We start from the raw sequence: 20,502 nt of genomic DNA, 5'->3' as shown, positions 1-20,502 counted from the left end.
ATCCGCTTTTTTTTTCCTTCCATAATTAGTATTTTCCGAGGCGAGTGATATCTGCTCCTACAGACAGATGTGGTATTTTTTGTACTTTTGAACTTCACCTCCACATTCATTTTATGTTGATCATAGTCAACTCGGTATCAAAATTGCGATAGCTTAGAAAATCTTTCGACCACATTAATCGCATGAAATGATTATTTTCTATAATCTCGATTTCCTATATTATAATTTATGGATACACAAAATTAGATGTTCAAAGAATTGAGACACGAAGACCTTCGCAAACTGTCTGGAACCATCGCAATGCAGCCTGTTCAATTCGACTCAAGGTGTCAGTCCATAATTGTATATTTTAAGCAAATAAAAAATGATTTTCACTTATAGTATTTTCTACTTTCACTTGGCCCTTCGTTACAAAACATGTTATCAATTTCATCCAGGGGATGATTTCTCAAGGCTCGGTTTTACCTTTGGCTACGTTCAAAAATCGCCACTATCTATTTCAACGAAATCATATTGCAGGATTGACGGATATTGAGTGCATTGCATGATGCATCATGACGAGAAGGTCGAGGCACGTTTCGACGGTGTAAATATCAAATTATACGGACTGGTACAATAGAGTAGGAAACGTGTTACCTACAGGTGGAAATGCGTAGGATATATCCATGAGGGCGGGATTTCGCGATGCCACGGATCACATGTGATAGGCAGCAATTAATTAATTACTCACGTGTTTCGCAACTCGCAAGGCATACACTTTTGCAAAATTACAAATTCGGTGCAGCGACGTAAATTACTATGTATTTGTCTTAAATTTAAAATAAATATTTTTTATTTTAATAAAATTTATGAGAAAAACACAAAAAATTAATTTGATCGTACTAGACTGTGTGGTAAATCTATTATATTTGTAAATTGAATAAACACTAAATGTACGATGACTTCACTGTTCCGTATCCGATTAAAACTTCGAATACAGTGTAGAAAATTCCGTACAGAAATTTTTAACAGTGTACTCACGATTGCGAGGCAACGAATTAGCATTTATGTCAGAAGTAACTCGAAAGCTACTCCGGTGCGACTTCTCTTGACGCTGGAATCCGTGTCTGCAACCGATGCCTGTAATCTTTTAATGGTTTTCGATATTCGCTGCCCGTGACAAGCAACGGCTGCACCATATTTCTGAATAAACGAGCTTTATCAGTTATCATTATAATACCATTGGCAAAGAGGTATTACTTACCTACCGGGAATGATCGAATGTGAATATTACATGTAATATGTCCCGATTGCGAGAGCATATTTCTCACACGAAAAAGTAAATCACAATGGAATACAGTACCGTGGAAAGTATCAATACCCAGGAAAAATATTATTATTACATCCGATACTGTTGTTTTACATACTCAAATCATTTATTCGGTGATTGATCACGGTTATTATGATTTGGTAACATACCTGGAATGGAAAACGCAAATGGAATGGCCGCGACGGATAAATAATTTCTATATTATTTTACCTCATCTCACTCGGCTGTGGTTGATATTTATACGATACGGGGATCAATTGAAACGCGGTGAATTTATAATTGAAATCGTTTAAAGAAACACACGAAAAAACCATACTGGTTCAAAACTCGTTACACCCAGAGGCAAGCCGGAGGGAAAACACGTCAAAACCCTCGCAGAATTTACCAGTGAGAACAGCAGGTTACAGCTCGAATAGGAGTAAAATACTATTGGCAGATATACCGCTGCGAGACTCGTTAAATCGAACTTGTGTATGTTTCATGGTCCGCTTTTCAGACACTCGTTTGACGCACGACGAGTACCTCATCAGTTTGCGTTGTAAAAAAGTTTTCACCCAACTTTTGATGTGTACTATAAAAAGCTCGGGAATGAATTCTTAACAATGCTCCACTCCGAAATAATAACGATCACCAGACGTAACTGATTTTTTCAAACTCGTTCACACCGTTTCAATCGCTTCTCGCGAGTGATCGCAGCCATTGAGTTTTGGAATATGGTGAGAAGAGTCGATAATTTTTCGTATATATTGCCTTCAACCTATTTTGGCCTGCAACTTTGGCACTTATTATTCCTACTCTCGATCGCGATAGTTCAACGCTATTTCCAACGATCGTATCATCCTCCCGACAATGTTCGACCCATCCAATTTTCCGCCAACGGTATTAACGTTCGGCCGAGTGCGAGAGTATTAACCCATAATTCTGATTCTTTATCCAGCCACAAGCACCGAAGGTCCGGAATTGGAGATAGTGCGCGTCAGCCGGCGTCACATGGGTCCCTACCTCTGCATCGCGTCGAACGGAGTGCCGCCGACAGTCAGCAAACGGATAGTCCTCATCGTGCACTGTACGTACATGGAGGCAAAATTGTCTCGTCAGTTGTGTGCGGTGGTAGATTACACGTGGTAACCGGAATTACGCGATACTTTGGCGAACCTGGACGGAGCGCCGCGTGCAACGCGGAGCGTTGTTTAGAAGCCACGCCGGCGTTCCGGAAGTTGGGTAAACGCGCGTGCACGATACACGCTTGTCTCGTTTATAGGACGTACGCGAAACGAGGAACATATCCGAATTCAAACGGCCGTCAGTTTTTCGCGGTTGAGCGCATTTTTAACGCTCACGTTTATGCCCGCAAGATCGTTTAGTCGGAAATTTGCAGGGCACCCTTGGTCGAGTTTATTTTCGCCCAGACATCAGTCCACGGATGGATATCTTGTAACTACCGCGTGTATACCGGTAGACGGTAATACGTAAGGTACCTGCTCGGAATGTTACGTTTGTTCTGCGAAATTTATTTATTCATGAAGCTAATCTTGCCCGAAATTCAAACTCCTTTTACGCAGAGCTTATCTGCACCCACAAGCTAGAGAACTTTAATACAGCGAACGGTGACCAAGTTTGTTGATTAAATCAATACCGAATGGGATCTTCCGGATTAGAATTTCGAACTTTCTGGTGTGATACCAAATGCCGACATATTTTTGTTCGTCTGATCGATCCTGGCATTTTTTCTTTTCTTTCACAGTCCCACCGAAGGTTTGGGTTGGAAAACAATTGGAGGGTGTTTACGAGGGCCAAACAGTGACGCTTGCCTGTCGCAGTGAGGCATTTCCGAGGCCCATTACCTACTGGACCAGGCCAACAAATGAGATCATCATCAACGGTGAGTAGTTGACGCGAAATAAACAGCGATATTTCGACCACAACGTGGATCCGAAAATTGGGGTGAAATAAAAATAACTTAGCAGGGAATCCAATTGTGGTCATACCTTTCTTCAGATTGTCGTTTTTCCTCTTCCCTTTGAAAAAACGCCGGACACTGAGGGAAATTTCGAAATTCTTAGAAATTCAGAACTCACGACTTGTACAACAGCGCTATTTTTAAATTTCCTGATTAATCAGATCGATAATAGAAAAAAAAAAAAATGGAAAACATATTTTTAAACCAAAGCTATTCTTTCCATTTTGAAAAATTTAGATGCGATAAAAGTCTACGCTCTCAGGCGTTCCAATGTATTCTAATCACGTATCACGCGAAATACTATAGCACATGTAATCAGCAGCATCAGAGCATTGAATAATACAAGCAAACAAAAAAAAAAAAAAAATAGGGATCGAAACTGCAGTTTGTTGCGAAATTCCTGATCGAATCTCTTACCCTCCATTATGCGGTGTCCGTGAAGCGATTAAATTTAAGTCAAGTCCATCCGCGCAACACTAATTATTTAACGCAATCCACCGGCGCTTAGTCGCGTTAATTGAAACTCGTATATACTTTCATCGTCTCGTCATTCTCGACGAGGAATTTTCGCAAGATATAAAAATTTGTCTCTTCCTTCGCCAGAGTTTCCGATTATTCAGCGAAATTTGTGTTGAAAATAATGACAGTAAATTGCAACAGTCGTGCAAGGTGGTTAACTTTTTCTCCCTTATTTTTTCACGCGCATTTATAACGGAAAATTATTTCTATTAACGTTGTTTATTTTATTATTTATAGATAATATAGTATAATTATTTTTGTTAAAAATTACGTTCAATGAGCAGTGGTTCGACTGGACTCTAACTAAAATTCACCAAGCTGAAGTGCCCGCAGCAATTTCTTGAAAAACATTCGTACGTATTTAGATATCCACCGCAAGAAGTAACATGCTGCTTGAACGTTGTGCATTAATGGGCGCACCATATACAGTTATATCTATAACTTACTTTATGGACCGTTAATTGAATTCCCCGAGCGTACAATACTTATACAAGCGGTTAATCGTAACGAGTTCTGCACGCCAGAGCGAAGCAGGTATTAAGTTGAGAGCTCGCTTCGGAGAGCTCTCTTTTCCTAAAAATAAGCGCAACATTATACGTAGGTATACATATTTCCCGATTCTGGGTTTTCCCTCAAGGACGGGTAGTTTAAAAAGTAGAGTCTAAACTATTACCAAGTACAATTCGCATTTATTTACGTCATATTAATTTCAAACGAGGAAAGTTGCGTAAAAATATAAGAAATGAAAATGGGGACGGAAAAAATTATTTCGAAACTTTGACAATTAAAAGCTGCTAACGCGTGCCATTCGGATTTTACTTCTCAGTTAAATTTTAGCCGGGGGTTATTTATTACGAATAACGGTACTGTCAAAATATTTGCGTGCAGCTATGAAATATTTACAGACTTGCGAGTTGTACAAGTCAGTCTGATAAGCTCGCAAAGGTGTATATAATATATATATATATATAATATAGTTGTACATATATGCGGCACTGCGCCGCCATTTCTATAGAACGCGTGTATCTCTACGGGAATAAATCTCGAAATACACGTATATATATACATATATATAAACCACCCTCGCGATATGTACGTGCTCTTCAGTTATAAACAGGCTTAAATTTAGTGAATTTGAACGGTCTACCAGTTTGCATTTCAGAAGCGGGAACGTTCTTTACCGTCGAACTTTAAAATTTTTATTTTATCCACCACTACCAGATTTTTATGATTTTATATTCTGGATACGTAATTTATTTACACGGCGTTATTCGAGGCGCACATACAACGCGACATCGTGTTTTTGCCGAGGGTAAGTAATGTTTGTGTGCTTGTGTTCAACGGTAGCCGGCACGCTCTCAAGTGCTTCCTCAGTTCCTGTAAACACGCGTGTAAAGTTTCTTTGGATGGCGTGCAGCCGCAATAAAAGTTCCGTACTTGCAAAACTGTGCCACTAAAACAAATAGCTCATTTAACGACCGTTCGAGTTCAGTTAGCCAACTTAACGCGAAATGATAACCCTGTCAATAATGTTACGCACAATAAATGGTCGTCAACCTACATCCATATATAGGTATACCTATTTCTGATCCAGTATTGTAAGGTTAAAGACATCAAAGCGACGTTGTAGCTTGAGTATGAACTTCTTCTTTTATTACAGATGATAACTTCAAAATTGCCTCAAGCTCCACCGGATACGAGAGCGTGATAGAGTTAACGATTCGAGCTGTGCAGTTACAGGATCTTGGAACGTTTAAGTGCGTCGCCAAAAACGCTCTTGGAGAAACAGAGGATACAATTAAATTAAACAGTAAGTATACGGTAAGAATTAATCTTGTCCACATTTGAGTTTATACGATCGAAGGCTATTATTTTTATGTATTTATTTTTTGCATTGTGTTCAATTACAAGCTTACCCTTTTCTTACGTCAGATGTCACATGAAACCCTGTAATGCCAATTACGGAAGTACAGGTGTTTGAAACATATGTTGATAGTGATTGAAAACAGTAACGAATGTATTGAACAAGTTGGTAGTGTAATTGAATGATTTTGTTATGTTGTAACACGAGTGGATTGACAAATGGTTGAAAATGACTCACGGAGTGAACACGTCTGCTCTGACAAAGGGTGCCTGGACAACTAAATTTTGAAATTGACGAAATCCTTGGGAGAGACAAGATTGTGGGGGAACGTAGAGAAAAGCCGGAACAAAGAGCATAAATATGCAGGATGCGGACGTGGTAGACAAAAACGTTTATTATACGCAGGTATAAATTAAAACATAGGAATTATAGAATTGTAATTCAACACTTAACCGTATTTACGTTTGAAACTGGCTGTACGAATAAGATACATTATAGTTTTTCCACTTCTTTCATCTATCGGCGTGCGAATATTGGGCAAGGAGTACTCTGCCCCTCGACTTCGAGTGTCCGTTTCGATTATTCCTCAAATAGGGTGCGAAACGGTGATTCGCCGCACGCGAGAATCCCGTAATCGTGGAAGCCCCGAACTAACGACGCGGGTGTTTAGTAAGGAAATGGAGGGGTAAATAGGCATCATCGAAATCAGCCAGTTCGTTAGCTAATGACCGTTCAGCGTGCGTTTGCATTCGGGAAACAGTGCAGGGGTTTCGTGTATTGTAGGCTTATGGGCGTATCGTAGTCAGGCGGTTGCCAGCCACGTGTATTGACGTAACCGAGTCCAAAGCTCCCAACCAGAAACCAAAGTACTGGAGATTGGGGTAGGGAGCAAGTAGTTTGAGGTTTCCTCCACACGTCTGTGTTATTTCAACGTCTTTCATTCAATTTAAGTGGCATGCCGTGTAAAGCCAGCTCTATTCAGACCGTCTATTATACTCGCCTGCGCGCCTCCAGACTTAATTGATTGCCCTCGGTTAATTAGAAGTATGAAATTACAATTTTACATTGCAAAAACGGTCTCGAGGAGACTTTCGAAAATTTCTCACATAATTGCCGGAGAGTTGTTTATGTACCCACGGCGTCACGTAACGACCATGTATTTGTATTCTATATTTATCCTGCCAAGGAGAGTATTAATTAGCGATATGAATTCAAGTCGATGAAAGTAAATGGCGTGGCGGTTCATGTAATTTCAATCTGCCAATGATAGCGTTCCATATCGTAACGAATCGGTACTTATAATCAGCGGTAATTGATAACTTATTTTTATTCCAAGTGTGTAGAAGCTGTCGAGAAAGCTTTCAAGTTTCATTCCTCTTTATTACATTCTACACCACTTTTGAAAAATTAAACCAATTATAATATTTGTATTCTCGTCAAGTGAGGCGATTTAGTTTGTTTCCATTTATTTTTGTCATATCCTCGTAATTGTACACTCCAATTACACATGTGCTTTTGAAACCTCATTCGGACCGAGTGCTGTGATTGTATTTAATTTAGAAAATTTCACCCCGCATATTAAGCTTCCGTCCGCGATTCGATTGTTGTTAAATTGGATAAAAAAGAGGAGAGGTGGTGTAAACAAATTGAAGATATTGAAATTTTTCAATTTAACACGACGAGAGAACGAAAATTTTAGTCGAGTGGCACACATCACGTCCTGCATAACTTGACGGGCTAATTGCATATTGTGTTTGTTTATCGTTAATTACGCTTCCAAAATTGCCACGTAAATTTTTGAATTTTGTTACCATTCTAAACTTTCCATACGTACGTGCATTTTATTCCCTATGACAATAATTACCACCGTCGATTTCAGGGATTGCCGCGCCATCGACAACGCACAGACCAAACGCGAGAAGGGAGTCAAAAAAATCCTGGATAAGTGAATTCAATCAGGAGAAAAAGGCTGCCGCGACGAAGGGCAGCTCAATGGGAAACGGCATCGACAACGGTGACGGGGACGAGGAGCTGACAGATTTTGACTCGGCGACGTCGTCGTCAACGACGAGTCGCCATCTCCTCGTTCTTGGAATGGCAACCATCATCACAATTCTTGGGGGAAGATTTCCAACATAAATTTAATTAGCGTTTAAAATTGAAAAAAAATTGTTGGTAATTTTGTATGTGCAAATCCAATGATTAGGTACAACGTGTACGTGAATTTATGCGAGACGTGTTTGAAGAGGGGAGAAAACGAAATAATTATGCGAAAGAAAGTTTTGGAAATTTTGTGGACACTCTAAAGCACGTGTGTTTTTTGTTTAAAATCGAATCAACTTTGTTCGCCAAACTACTTCAGATGTTGATAGATAAGTCTTAAGCGAAGTATCAGATGCTGTTTTTTTCAATCCAATTTGACGTACGGAGGTGTAGAAGAAGTATGATGCTAAAAATTTTGTCAAAATTAGTAGCCAAAAATATTGTGCCACCAATTCAATTTGCAAAAGGATTATAGTATCGTCTGATTTAAAAGCAATATAATAGATATTCCGCATTAATGAAACATTGATTACGAAATTCTTCGTTCTAGTTCAACGAAACCTAATTTCCAATTCACAATACGAATAAATATAGGCTGCGGAGTAATTGTGGAAAATTTGTTTCGTTATAAATGTGAATTTCGTGTTCGGTGTTGTGATAACGATTATGTCCTGCATTTAACAACATGGAATAATTTTACAGCGTTCAAATTAAATTAGTAAGCAATGACGAACAGAAGTTACTTGAAATATGGTTTAACAATAAGTCAAATTACCTCCACCCGGGTGTTCTAAATTCATCCTTCAAATTCACTTAACAATAAAACCGTTCGAACGACTTTATTTTCAACTTCGTCATTTCAATGAATTTCACAGGAATATATGGTAAATTCCTAGCCGTTTCAAGTAGACTTCAGACAATAACGATCCTTTACCAACGACAATGTCTGGCAGGTTCGTCAATGATACGCATATACATTTCATAGTTGGTTTTCCAATCTGATTATTCTCGCAACCCGATGTAAAGCCCTACATTTTCTGTCTCGTTTTTAATTAAAAGTAAACGAGGCAAGACTCTGGCCCTATTTTAAATCACAACTTAAGCTCAAGGTAAAGATCTCCAATGTGCGAACGAACAATGAACAAAGTTTTGATACTTTGCGGCAAAATATTCGGTTAATCATTCCGATCGTACCTGTACCTATTACCCTTGAATCGTGTCTTTCGCCTAATCGATTCGAATACGAAGCATGAACGTTTCGGAATCCTGGTGATTATGTAAATCCGTTTTTTGGCAATGAGCAATGCAGTGCCGAATTATTATTTGGATTGTTAACTGTTTTGTTTCTAGTTCGTCAAACACGGGGCAATTGGACATGAATATCGAATGAGAATTGTCCAATTGCCTTTTACCTTTCAGTCTGTACGTACTTATCGATAATTGAAAATTGGCACACATGTAAAATGTACAATTATAGCGATAGTGAATTATATGTGCTGTATGTAAATATAGAATCATGTTAGCAGTAAGTATACTAGAAATAAGACAAACGAATATCTATAATTATATGCTTTACGCTTAGATCGATGACGATGATGTGCCGAGAACAAGTTTCATTGTATCTATCATACGTAGTTTAAGCCTCAGGGACGTGTAAATATAATCAGATAAAGTATGAAACTAGTTTTTACATTCAATGTCACGTGTCAATTTACTGTAAATAAATTTTATGTCAACGTATATCAAGTAGTAATAAATGTTAGAAAATATCGTAAGTTGTGCAATATTATCAAAACAATTGAACATGTTTTTCCTTTTCCTTGCTCCATGCTTCTAAAAAATAAAGCTTGCACCAAAAATCATGCTGCGTATTCAATAACTTTCCGGTTTCACAGTTAAATGAAAAAAAGTAAATCTTCAGTACCGGTATTTTGGCAATTTCGACCCAACGAAAACATCCCCTAATATTATCATTCGATAAAAAACTTACCAATAGAAACTGCTTTTACCGACGTACTGTGTGTCAGGTTCGCAGAATGTGATTCTCCTGATCAACAGAGTTGCGGGGGTGGTCGAAAATATCCGAACCATTGCTCAATAAGGGTGGATGCGAACCGCCGAAGCTTTACCTACCTTTACCAACTAAGGAGAATAGCCGAAGCTATTGGGTCAGCGTTTACCATGCGAAATGTTGCATTCGGTATCGAAAGGAATGCATTATATACAGAGGCCATCGTCGATTAATACTTGGTAGGAAGCCGGTAGATCATTTGTCCACTTTAGTTGATAAGGCGGAATTTGCATAAGCCTCCGAACCGGACGAGGTTCCAGCGGCAGAGAATATTCGCTGATCCTCGTAAATCGGCGAAGGCAATGAAGCTTATAATATATATCACCGCGATTCTGCAGACTCCAACTGAGTTATCGTTGCGACGTTGCGGTTTTTACTGTAATTGGTGAGAATGTAGACGGTTCTTACGACTGGAACGTTTTCCGTGTCAGTACCCGTATTAAATTACCCAAAACCGTCTTGCCGACAACGTCTTACACCCACCTAACTTGCCCGAGCACAGCGGGGACGATGTGAGAGAATAATTATGACCAGGCAGGCGTGTGCAGGTCCTCGCTAATTTCACAAACGTTGCTAACCCGTTGAGGGGATGTTTTGTTTGAACCCGTTTCCTCAACACTCGCGAGCTCGGTTGGTGAGATCATTTTTAATTGTTTGCTATAAGCCTGCCTGCATGCTTAGACGAACCGAGAATATCTTTCGTTCCGAAATTATTGTCGTTGTCAACTCTCGGACCTGGTTACCAACGTTAAATTAGCCGAAAAGCGATTGCGGTTATTCGGAAAAGATACCAAGTAAGGGAAAATCGGCCAGAATCATAATTTATCGTTTCGCAATATTCAACAGCGAAGCAAAATGATTCGATGTTCGAATCACACGAGGAACAAGGCTTGTTATATCAAACGCTTCCACAAATAATATTGAAGAAAAAAGCCGAACGACAAACGTATAGTCATTCGATCGAACATCGTTATCCTCATACATGGTGCACTGATTCATTTCACTCGGGTATAAGCCTGACTTCTAACAGGGAATCCGGTATACGTATAATCACGAAGGCTCGTTTTGACCGCGGGGATTATCTTGGGCAACATTTTACATCTGATAATTTAGTCTACAGGTGTATTGATTTCGGGTGTTCTCTGTACGCCTCTGAAAACGTGATACGTTATCGGCTTGACGCTTCAGCTATGTAGAATTTCGCCCGTGGCACTAATTGAGATTGGCAGTCCCTTATAAGCTGAAGATGATTGTGTGTGTTTTGAGGATTCCATGGCATCAGATCCGATGATTCCGTCGAGTGTAATTACTGCTGAAATCAATCCTGCACCCCTTCAAAAAAGGTCCCTGTACCGTGACTGAAGAACCAATGGCCACTACGGCCCAGCTGATGATTCGCAGCACGCAATCAGCTTACACGACAGAAGCCATCTCCGGCTGTCGGTGAAACACTTAAATAGAACGTCTCCTCTGATTCAGTCGGCGGAATGTAAATTTGATATCGAATAATACGAACAGCTGTATAGGGCGACACGAAGCTCGGGTTGTAGAAGTTGAATGGTGTGAATCAATTTACAGACACGTCGCGCTGCAGGAGGGACACTCGGCATCAAATTTTTGGAAGTGGAAATTTCCTGCAGGAAATTGAAGGTGGGACGTAGCTGCAGCTATTTCTTTCACGTCCTTGAAATAAATCATAAATAATTGCTTCCGTTAAATTCTCACTCCGAAAGATCGAGGGGCGTCAAGCAGCTGTCGATGCCAGGAGGCGGGAACTCTCAACCGGTGTCCATCGAAACTCGATTCAATCTCAAGGGTTTTCATCGACTCTTCAAGCTGTTGCAGGTCGGAATCTAATCTGTTAGCACCTGCCTGATGAGTGAGTGACAACGGGTCTTCAGCTCTGCCTCCCGTGTACCTTTGATTTCTTTTTTAGACTAATAGAGGACTTTCAAAATACGACCGTTTTACATCGATAATTAATAAATGAACATTGACGAACGCAAGCGCATCTCAGCTTCGAAAAAAGCTTTACGTAAGCATCGGAGGGAGCGATGGGAAGTTCTTGTTGGACTTTCAAGTAAACTGAAGTCTCCAAATACCCAACTCTCTGGGTAAATATAATAGGCTACTGTACACGGATAACGCGTGCATTTGTGGCTGTACGTCATTAGCCGTATTGAAAGCAAGGAAATTTTCGTGTTGAAGAAAAGCGCGTTCAAATTTTTCTGCAATACGATTTCAAAGTCGACAGGAATCGGTGAACGATTTATCGCGTTGAGCAAATATTTGCACATATTTTTCCTGCGCAACTATATTGTATTATATAGATGATGTAATATTCTCCGTTCCTGATAACTCTTCGGGGTGAAGTTTTAAATATTCCTTCGCAAGAAGCTATCAGTCTGACGTGAAAACCACTCGGCCACTGAGGACTGTTTTGCGTCAAGGACGTAGTTTGATCTTGCGGTGCGACGATCCGTTCTGTAAGTTAAAAAACCACAGGGTTTTCCCGTGCTCAAACGCAAACGTACGTAGTCGCATCAGAAACCAGATTCCAAAGTGAGAGCAGGATCGTATAAAAATCCTACATCATACGCGTATACTCAAGTCTACTTCATTTCTGGTAAAGGGTTTTTGCCGCGAGGAGTAAAAAGGCGGAGTTGGGCATGTACCCTCGGAAGTGATTAGTTTAAAACGTGAAAAGAAAGTATGGCAAAAAGGATAAAGAGAGATTGAGGGGGAGAAAAAACTCGGAGCATGATCTATATTTTTATGAAGCCGGCCAATCGTGAGCGCACCTAGCCGTATTAGGCGCAGTAACTAAGGCAGTAAATCTCCGTGGCGGACGGCGTGGTGGCTCCGGTCGATAGCTCGTACGGGTCAGACAAGTGGGTATTAAATGCCTCGGCAGGACTCTGGTAGTTCGGGTTTCCTTGCAGGCAGCCCCGTGCAGTCCGACGAGAAGACTCGGCAAACGTCAAAAACTCGCCCTGGCCTCCAACAACGGGAGCAACGAGCGAGCGAGCTGACTACAGAAGGGAAAATTCACCCTATACGCGGTCCGTAGTAGCCGGCATCACGTACCCGGAGAATGTTAATCGGGGTTCAAGTACGAGCTAAAAACTACCGGCTACGCATCCCAATGGGGCTCAAGTCCCGCACACTTTCAATACCTACCGACGGAAAATTCGCGAGGGCTGATAGCGGGGCTTGGAGTCAACTCGGGGGGCGATCGATGTTCGTTGACAAGGTTCGGTTGACGCGAGATCGAGCCTAGCCACGTATTTTCAAGCAGATTAACGGGCCTCTGATCTATCGGCTGATGATCAAGAAAAGGCCCCTTTAAATTTACCGCCCGACTGCCATCCGTCTCGAATAATGATCGGTGTTTTTCACCTTCCTGGTAACACAGGTATACGTGAGCTTTATGCTACATCTGTACATTGTATATGTATACGCGCGTATACCTCACACCTTTGATACAGGCTTGGCTCTTTGTTTAATAATATCCCCTGTGTTCGTCGTAATGAGCGATGTCGGCGGCGCGTGGATGTTGATGTAATTCAATTAATTTCAGACTATTAATTAGCTTGTTTGCTTTCCGTCCTTTGCGGTTCTGAATATCTTCTTCCCTTCTTGGCAGTAGGACTTGTGTTTCAATGATGTTCGACTCGCGCATATCGGCACACAAGGTATGACCTACCTTTGCTTTTGGGCATATCTTGCAAAATTTTATTTTGGCATCTCATTTCACGTGATTTAAGTGTTAAAAAATAGACCTTAATTTTTTGGCGATTCCTACCATCAAGGTATAGGCTGAACAGAAACATTTGACAATGAGTTATGAAGTAATAAATGTTATAAACTCCAACGAATATTGTATGAATAATTTATGATATCCTTAAATTGATGTCACTCTGACAAAAATACCTCTCCGATTGACAAATACTCAGGAGGGTCTAAGCCAATCAATGTTAGCTTACATAGTTTTTTTTTTTTTTTTCAGACTTAAAACTTGATGAAAAATGAACGCTAATATCACAAGAATGTCGAATTAGTAGATAATCTCATCGAGTAAGTCAAGGTGCAATAAACATGCCGCCCATTAGCGAGCTCCGTAACAACTCCTTTCAGAAGCTGTACAGACAACTAAGATTTCTCACGTATCTGATGAGGTTCTACGTGAGATAATATTCATTGCTTCAATTATTCCATACATTCATAAACACATTGATAAGAGGTGTGGTGTTAATTTCTGTTTGAAGTACTATGGCTTCATCATTATACACGCGTAACAAGTCAGAAATCTGTTGATTGAAGCGAACGCCTCTTGAATAATTTCATTAATTGCGTATAAACATTATAAATACATTAATTAGCTGGCTAATTTAATGATACGCCCTCATTCGGTACCATACAGTACGATCGTTTATACATAGGTACAAATTGCGTGGTCGGGAAGCCTAAAATTAATCACGCTCTTTGCCCCTTGTCTTGCCATATGCATAGAGCATGAAATTAGGACTCTGCAATATTTCGTTCTTGAAAATTCCACGGGGAAAATTTTCCTACGATTGTACCAACGAGCATTCAAGTCTGAAGTGTTTCGAACGTTCACGCGTCTCGACTTTGCGTGAGCGGTTAATTCAATTTCGAAACCTTGGAACCGGCACACCACGATAAGTAGCACCCAGCAACCCATGCCGTTGATTGACGCGGGGAATAATTGGCAGCATAGTCACACACGATTAAAGAAACTAGTTACGGTTCGACGAGGTTTGATAACCACTAACTGACAAATCTGTGGTACTTGAAGTTGTAACTGCTCCATTTTAGGTGGCTATCCCACTTTTCTATCAGTGGCACATACTTTTTCAGTATGAAAAATAATTCGTCCACTGTAGCTGATTGTGAGAAAGTTGACTTTGATTAAAAGATAACATACGATCGGTGCTCGGATACTATTCATTAACTACCGACGAGTAAGGGTACATTCTTCTTTACTTGACATGCCATCAATTTTCTGAAAATGTCCATCCACCTGATCGGCCAATAACACTCATGCCAAATTATGCCATGCCTGAATAGCAATCTAATGAATAACTATGGACAGCTAATTAATACGCCCACATTTCGTACGTAACAGCGGTGATGGTGTATGTATAAGGTCGGTAGACAGGGTGTGTTTACAAGTCAAGTACCGTTGGGATTCCACGTTTAAACAGTTAATTGTAAAGCGCTACCTAGTATATATACATACATTAACGTCGAAATACGACCTGCAGACTCGACTCGGTTACGCAGGATGTTTGGAGATCTCTTAACTCGTAGTGCTAACCCCAAACCCCAGTGGTATTCACCTCAGCCACGCCCCAGGAGTTAGAAAAAACATTTCATTTCCTCGTGTTAATGAAACGTAAAAGTTTTCCTTTGTTGATTTTTTCCGTTATATCATCCTTTTTTCCTGCAATAAATAGCCTGCAGTTCATCTGACTAAACGTAACCGGCATTGATTCGACGATTCAGTTTCATCAGATAATCAAGTTGGGTAATTCTCGGACCTCCGATCCTTAAATGCAATACCTCCAGTGGACTCGGATATAGCAACAGTGGGAATCGCGCATGCAGAGCAGAATACAAGGATCAACAATATCATGCGGGAATTATTAGATAAGCTCAGACAGTAGACTAGCTAATTGGCCAACGTGATGCTATTATGGGAATCCTTTCGCGAATCGTGACCCATACGTTCCTCCGGGTACACTCACCGATTAAAGCCTCGTTTTCCGTCGTTGAGATGTCTCAGTGTACGGACCTTTACCAGTGGAATTATCCTTCACACGGTTTAAATCTCCCCAAGCAAACCGCGGTACAGGTACAGACTCCATACCAGAAGCCCGCGCCGAAAGTACCGAGGATATATTTTGTACGGTGCAGGAACCTCGGATGGCCAGGAATTCGAACGTAAAGAAGGATTTGACTTATTGAAATCGATATCGTTGGGCATAAAAATCCGGTGCACATTCGCGAGAGCACCAGACGTTGGCGTACCGAGGAATAATACAGAACGTGGAGAGATTGGTTGCGTGTGCCGCAAACATTGCATTGTGTCCTGCAGCTTAAAGATTTTCCCTTGGAATGGCAAGAGGATAGCAATTTCAGCAACCGTTGTTGGAAAATTTCGCGAGCATCCAGCATTTCTTGCAACGGTACGAACAGTGGAAGAGGTCGTCGTAATGAAAACTCTGGCGTTGATACAGCGCAATTTTCTAAGCCGAAAGCATGCAGGATGATTATGCGTTTAAATTAATGCTCTTGGGTGGAGTCAATTTCAAGCGGACACTGTTGCTAAATGTGAGATTAAGACGACGGACAGCACGAACCGTAATTCAATGGGATCGAATTTGATGCATACCTACGCGTGGTAAAAATTGACAGCACATAAAAACCGGGTGTAAATCGGAGTGTTGTGGGGTGTAAAATAGAATGGTTCAGCTTACGGCCTCTTCAGAGGTGGTATAAATATATATAAACGTCGGAGAAAACGTGTACATAAAAACTTTCCCGACAAAGGAAAACCGCTCTTGTCTGTAGCTATTGCAGTGTAGAAGCGCGCAACGACTATAAATGCCGAGTTATAAAAATCCTTCCTTCTTCGCAAGCAACGCGATACCATTAATATTGAAAACCTTGTCGCAGATCTTGATATCACTGATAAGAATATCATACTACAATAAATGATGGAAATAAATCACGAAGAAACGGTCGAAACGTTCGAGAATCTTGGCTGATTTGATGCGACAAAAATTTGCATTACCTAAAACTATCGATAACTGGTTTTCAGGCAAGTTCATGAAAATTCAACCTCGCTACAACCCCAGATTATTAAACCTCATCGGCAACACCTTCTGCAGATGGATGTAAATTTCTTTATTCTGAAAAACAACTTTCAACGAGAGCAGCTCGTAGTTGCACTGTGAGCAAATTAATTTTTCATCCGCGACTTATTGCTACATACGGTGAAGGATGACTGGCGCGCATTGATCGCACTGCAAGCACCTTTTACGTAACGGCTGCTTCTCACAGCGACCCAGAGGAATTCCAGCAGGGTTTAAGATCTTGTCAGGTACTTTCCAGGTAAGTTTTTCCTCACGTGGGATGAGCTAAGAACTTATTTCGGCCCCCCGTACCATCGATGCATAAGAAATGCAGGAACTTGCCAGGTTCAACTGTCAATTACATTTTGTAAAAAGTTTCCAGCAGCAGAGTTTCTGCCGGTAACACGTACCGGGCCAAGTTAGATGTATCCGCAAACTTCGTGTGTGTACATATCTACAACCTGCGATTGAGGGGCCGAATACAATACAGTGCACACGCTCAGTTTCCGGAACTCTGTTTTACGCCATTTCTCTTGGTTCTAGGTCGCCCCGAAGTACACGAGGTGAAAACCAACGTAGGTATCTCTCTCCACCGTATACCGGTAGACCTACATCGCGAGACAAACGTGCAGCGATCTCGAGATAATTAAGATTCGTTACGGCTCAAAGCTCCGAACATTCTACCCGAGGACCGACGAGGCGCGCTGCAGTTACTCTTCGCTTTTTAATACGTCCAAAGTGAACGAGCATGCTTAAACATGAACAAGAAAGGACAGCCACCTGCAGAATTTGAAACGTTAGGAAGACACAGCTCCCACGAAATAGATTTGCTCGTGTAATTTAGACCGGCTTAAAAGGAAACTTCGATCTAATATCTGCAAACTGGAAAATATTTCTGATCACAGTCAATAATTGTCAGTCGGTAAAATCTATTCGCCTGATGAGTTGATAATGAAGAGATAGATCGAACCGAAATGGTGATATAATTTTTCCCCATGTAATTTATGTACGTTATGCAGCTATAAGCGAGTAACGTAGAATATAATATGCTGTGCAGGTACACCTGCATCGAGCATTTCACTCGTTGCATCGAATAATTATTACCGTTTTCCGGGCACATCCAACAACTCAATAAGAATTCATTATAAATAGGTCAGCTCTGACTCTGCTCCTTCGTACATGTGTAAGCTACGTTTGTGTTCGACGAATCTGCAGGCTCGAAGCGTCCCCGTACTTGATTTTTTTTTTTTTTTTTTTATATTTCAAAGATCATAAACGGGCGTAACAACAAGGCAGTGCCTGCAGACGCGGGTGGCATTCTCACCCCCTTGTCATAGATGTGGCAGATAGGAGTTTTATGGTAATTCTTTGCGGTCGAGAGAACACCTAATGCTCTGAATAATATTCCGCAAGGTAGGTTGCTGCAAGGACGCGGAATATCTTCGCTGTTTTATAATAATTGATGCCCTTTTTATTCCGCCACTGGCTCGTATTACCCTCGCTGCAGGTAAAAGGCGCGACGGAACTTCAGCCCAGACTGACCTCTCCCTCGGTAATGTCACCAGACTTGAAATCACTTCAGCGGGGATAGAAAATTGCTCCTGCCGCGTAGGACGCGACTTGCAAGCTTTCCTTTCCTTTCCTCTTTTCAGGCAACCGTCAGGAAATATATCGAGCGGCCATATATCGAGTGGCCATATATCGAGCGGAAATATATCGAGCGGCCCCCGCCTCGCCTTCATTAAAGACGCAGACTTACGACTGCAGTTCGTCGCATTAGCGCATAGTACAGCATAATTATTACACAACGATATCAAACTCCTGGGTGATATTTTCCCGTAGATATAACAGTGGGGTGAAAAGGCTGCAAGTCTCGTCGCGAAAGTTTAAAGCAGTTTTACCGCTTCGTTAATCCCATGTGCTTTCGAAAATTTGTCGCTTCAAAACGCCCGTCTCCTTGTCTAGGCGTGCCCTAAGTATCTTGATAACCTGGCAGGTTTTCCCCGCAAAAATTTGACTTTGCGGCACAGTTGCAGCGCGGACAAATGTTCGCTCGGTGGGGTGATGATAATAATAACCGTAAACCCGAGCGGGATAAAATTTTGTACTAAGAGATTCCCGCTCAATGACCGTAGAATTATCTGCCTCCGAAATATATTCTCTCGCTCCTCGTAAATTACAGTATCGGATTAATAAGATTTGGCGGAAAATGGGAGACGCAAATTATAGCGAGCGCCTTTCACCCCGGATACGAAGCTACTGTATGGGAAGTACGGGTACATGTAACTGTTACATACGCATGTACAGACCTGCTCGCGAATAGGCTCTTGAAGAATTGAATCATAGATTCCATCCCGTTCCCACCACTCGGTATTCACCCATAAAATATATGAGCCCTTCTATTTCGAGCTAAGACGCTTTTACAGCACTAAAAAAGTGCATTAGCGTGAAAATCACCAGAGCAGGAACAAAAGAAGAAAAAAGTAGCAGGGTAATAATAAAAAATGAGAATAACGGAGTATACTTGCCCTGCAAAGAATCCGTGTGGAAGCTGTTCTGAATTTGTTGCCATCATTCCATCCACTAAGAATCATTGTTATGTATACAAGTGATTTTTCTCAGAAGCCGAAGAAGCTCTGCAGGTATGATAAGAGGGCGTTCTTTGAAGTGATATTAGATTCGTTAAAGGTTGTTCTTTAACACGTAAATATAGTAGGAGGTGAAATCGCGTCTAAACAGCGAAAAATATCCGGCCCAACTATATCTCACCACCACGAGTGACAATAAGTATATCATTTGGCACATCATAAATATGTCATTTATAGCAGAAAGAAATGCGAGATTGCGTTGCCAGTCGGTTTTCACCTCTCGTGGTTAAATATTTATTTCACCACATAACAGCTGCAAGTATCACCGAACCTTTTCCTCTGTGTACCTACGACAGAAGGTTTGTTTGAATTGGCGGAGGGACATTTTTCCACGTGGGTGAGCGGATAATGGCAAGCTAATGGGACACAAAAGTGAGTCGTCGATAACACAGTGGCAAAGAACAAAGAAATAGCACACGAACCTTAGACGCACACGGATCGAAGTATTGGCGTTGCCATCGTTCATCCCGACTTCCGCACATGCTTATCGTTAGCTTAGGGATTCACTGCCGTCGCTAGTGAGTGAGCCGTGCTGACTATCGTCCAAGATTAAATATTGTATCAGGCATTTCTCAATGCGTAGAAGCGGCGCGGCTGGCGAAGTGAAATCGTTCAGGGTTGTTCTTTGAAATCAACCGATTCTCACCCCCTATAGATTCATCGCACCTGACAGGACCTAAGAAACGTCCGTACCATTCGTCCATTAGGATATTGCAATTCAATATTCGTGTCTGGGGCGGTTTGAGGTTCTCAATTTGATTTTACGCGCTGACGTGAATCAGGAAAGTATCGCTTTGTTGCTGCTTCATAAAACCTGTCACCTTGAAGTTGTTCTTATCGCACTATCAAGGGAAATATATACGGGCATCTTAAATTCATGTGCATAGATAAATGCTCCAAGTTGAGAGAGCTGCGATCAACTCCTGCACGTATATTGCTGAAACTCGACGCAAAGTAAAGTTATTAATTACACGAATGGTAATTGTATGTGCCTTTCATTTCGCTACCAAGTTTGTCCCCGGGTATAAATATCATTTAATCATGCATTCGTGTATCCAGCGTTCAATTTGGCTATCACATGTTGACTGTGGAAAGTTCTGAGTGTTATTAGTGTGGAAAGCTCAGGATCAGTTGCCAAACTGTCGCGTTCGTTGTGGTGGTGGTCCGCCGAATGAGCTGAGCTTATAGAGCGTCAGCAAAGTTATCG

General features: G+C 41.2%; 1 protein-coding gene across 2 annotated transcripts in view; it reads left to right on the top strand.

Annotated features, from left to right (window-relative positions):
• LOC124300568 (neurotrimin-like) overlaps window positions 1–9,468 on the top strand; it is a 49,255-nt gene extending 39,787 nt beyond the window's left edge. For both annotated transcript variants that reach the window (XM_046754796.1, XM_046754794.1), the window contains 4 exons: window positions 2,247–2,375; window positions 3,054–3,191; window positions 5,449–5,598; window positions 7,532–9,468. In XM_046754796.1, coding sequence (XP_046610752.1) covers window positions 2,247–2,375; window positions 3,054–3,191; window positions 5,449–5,598; window positions 7,532–7,791 — 677 coding nt within the window. In that variant the 3' untranslated portion in view covers window positions 7,792–9,468. The remainder of the gene's footprint in view (window positions 1–2,246; window positions 2,376–3,053; window positions 3,192–5,448; window positions 5,599–7,531) is intronic.
• The last annotated feature ends 11,034 nt before the right edge of the window (window positions 9,469–20,502 follow it).

This window comes from Neodiprion virginianus, chromosome 3, assembly GCF_021901495.1.
Source record: "Neodiprion virginianus isolate iyNeoVirg1 chromosome 3, iyNeoVirg1.1, whole genome shotgun sequence".
Lineage (NCBI taxonomy): Eukaryota > Metazoa > Arthropoda > Insecta > Hymenoptera > Diprionidae > Neodiprion > Neodiprion virginianus.
Note: the sequence above shows the minus strand (reverse complement) of the source record. Positions and strands in the feature narration are given on the sequence as shown.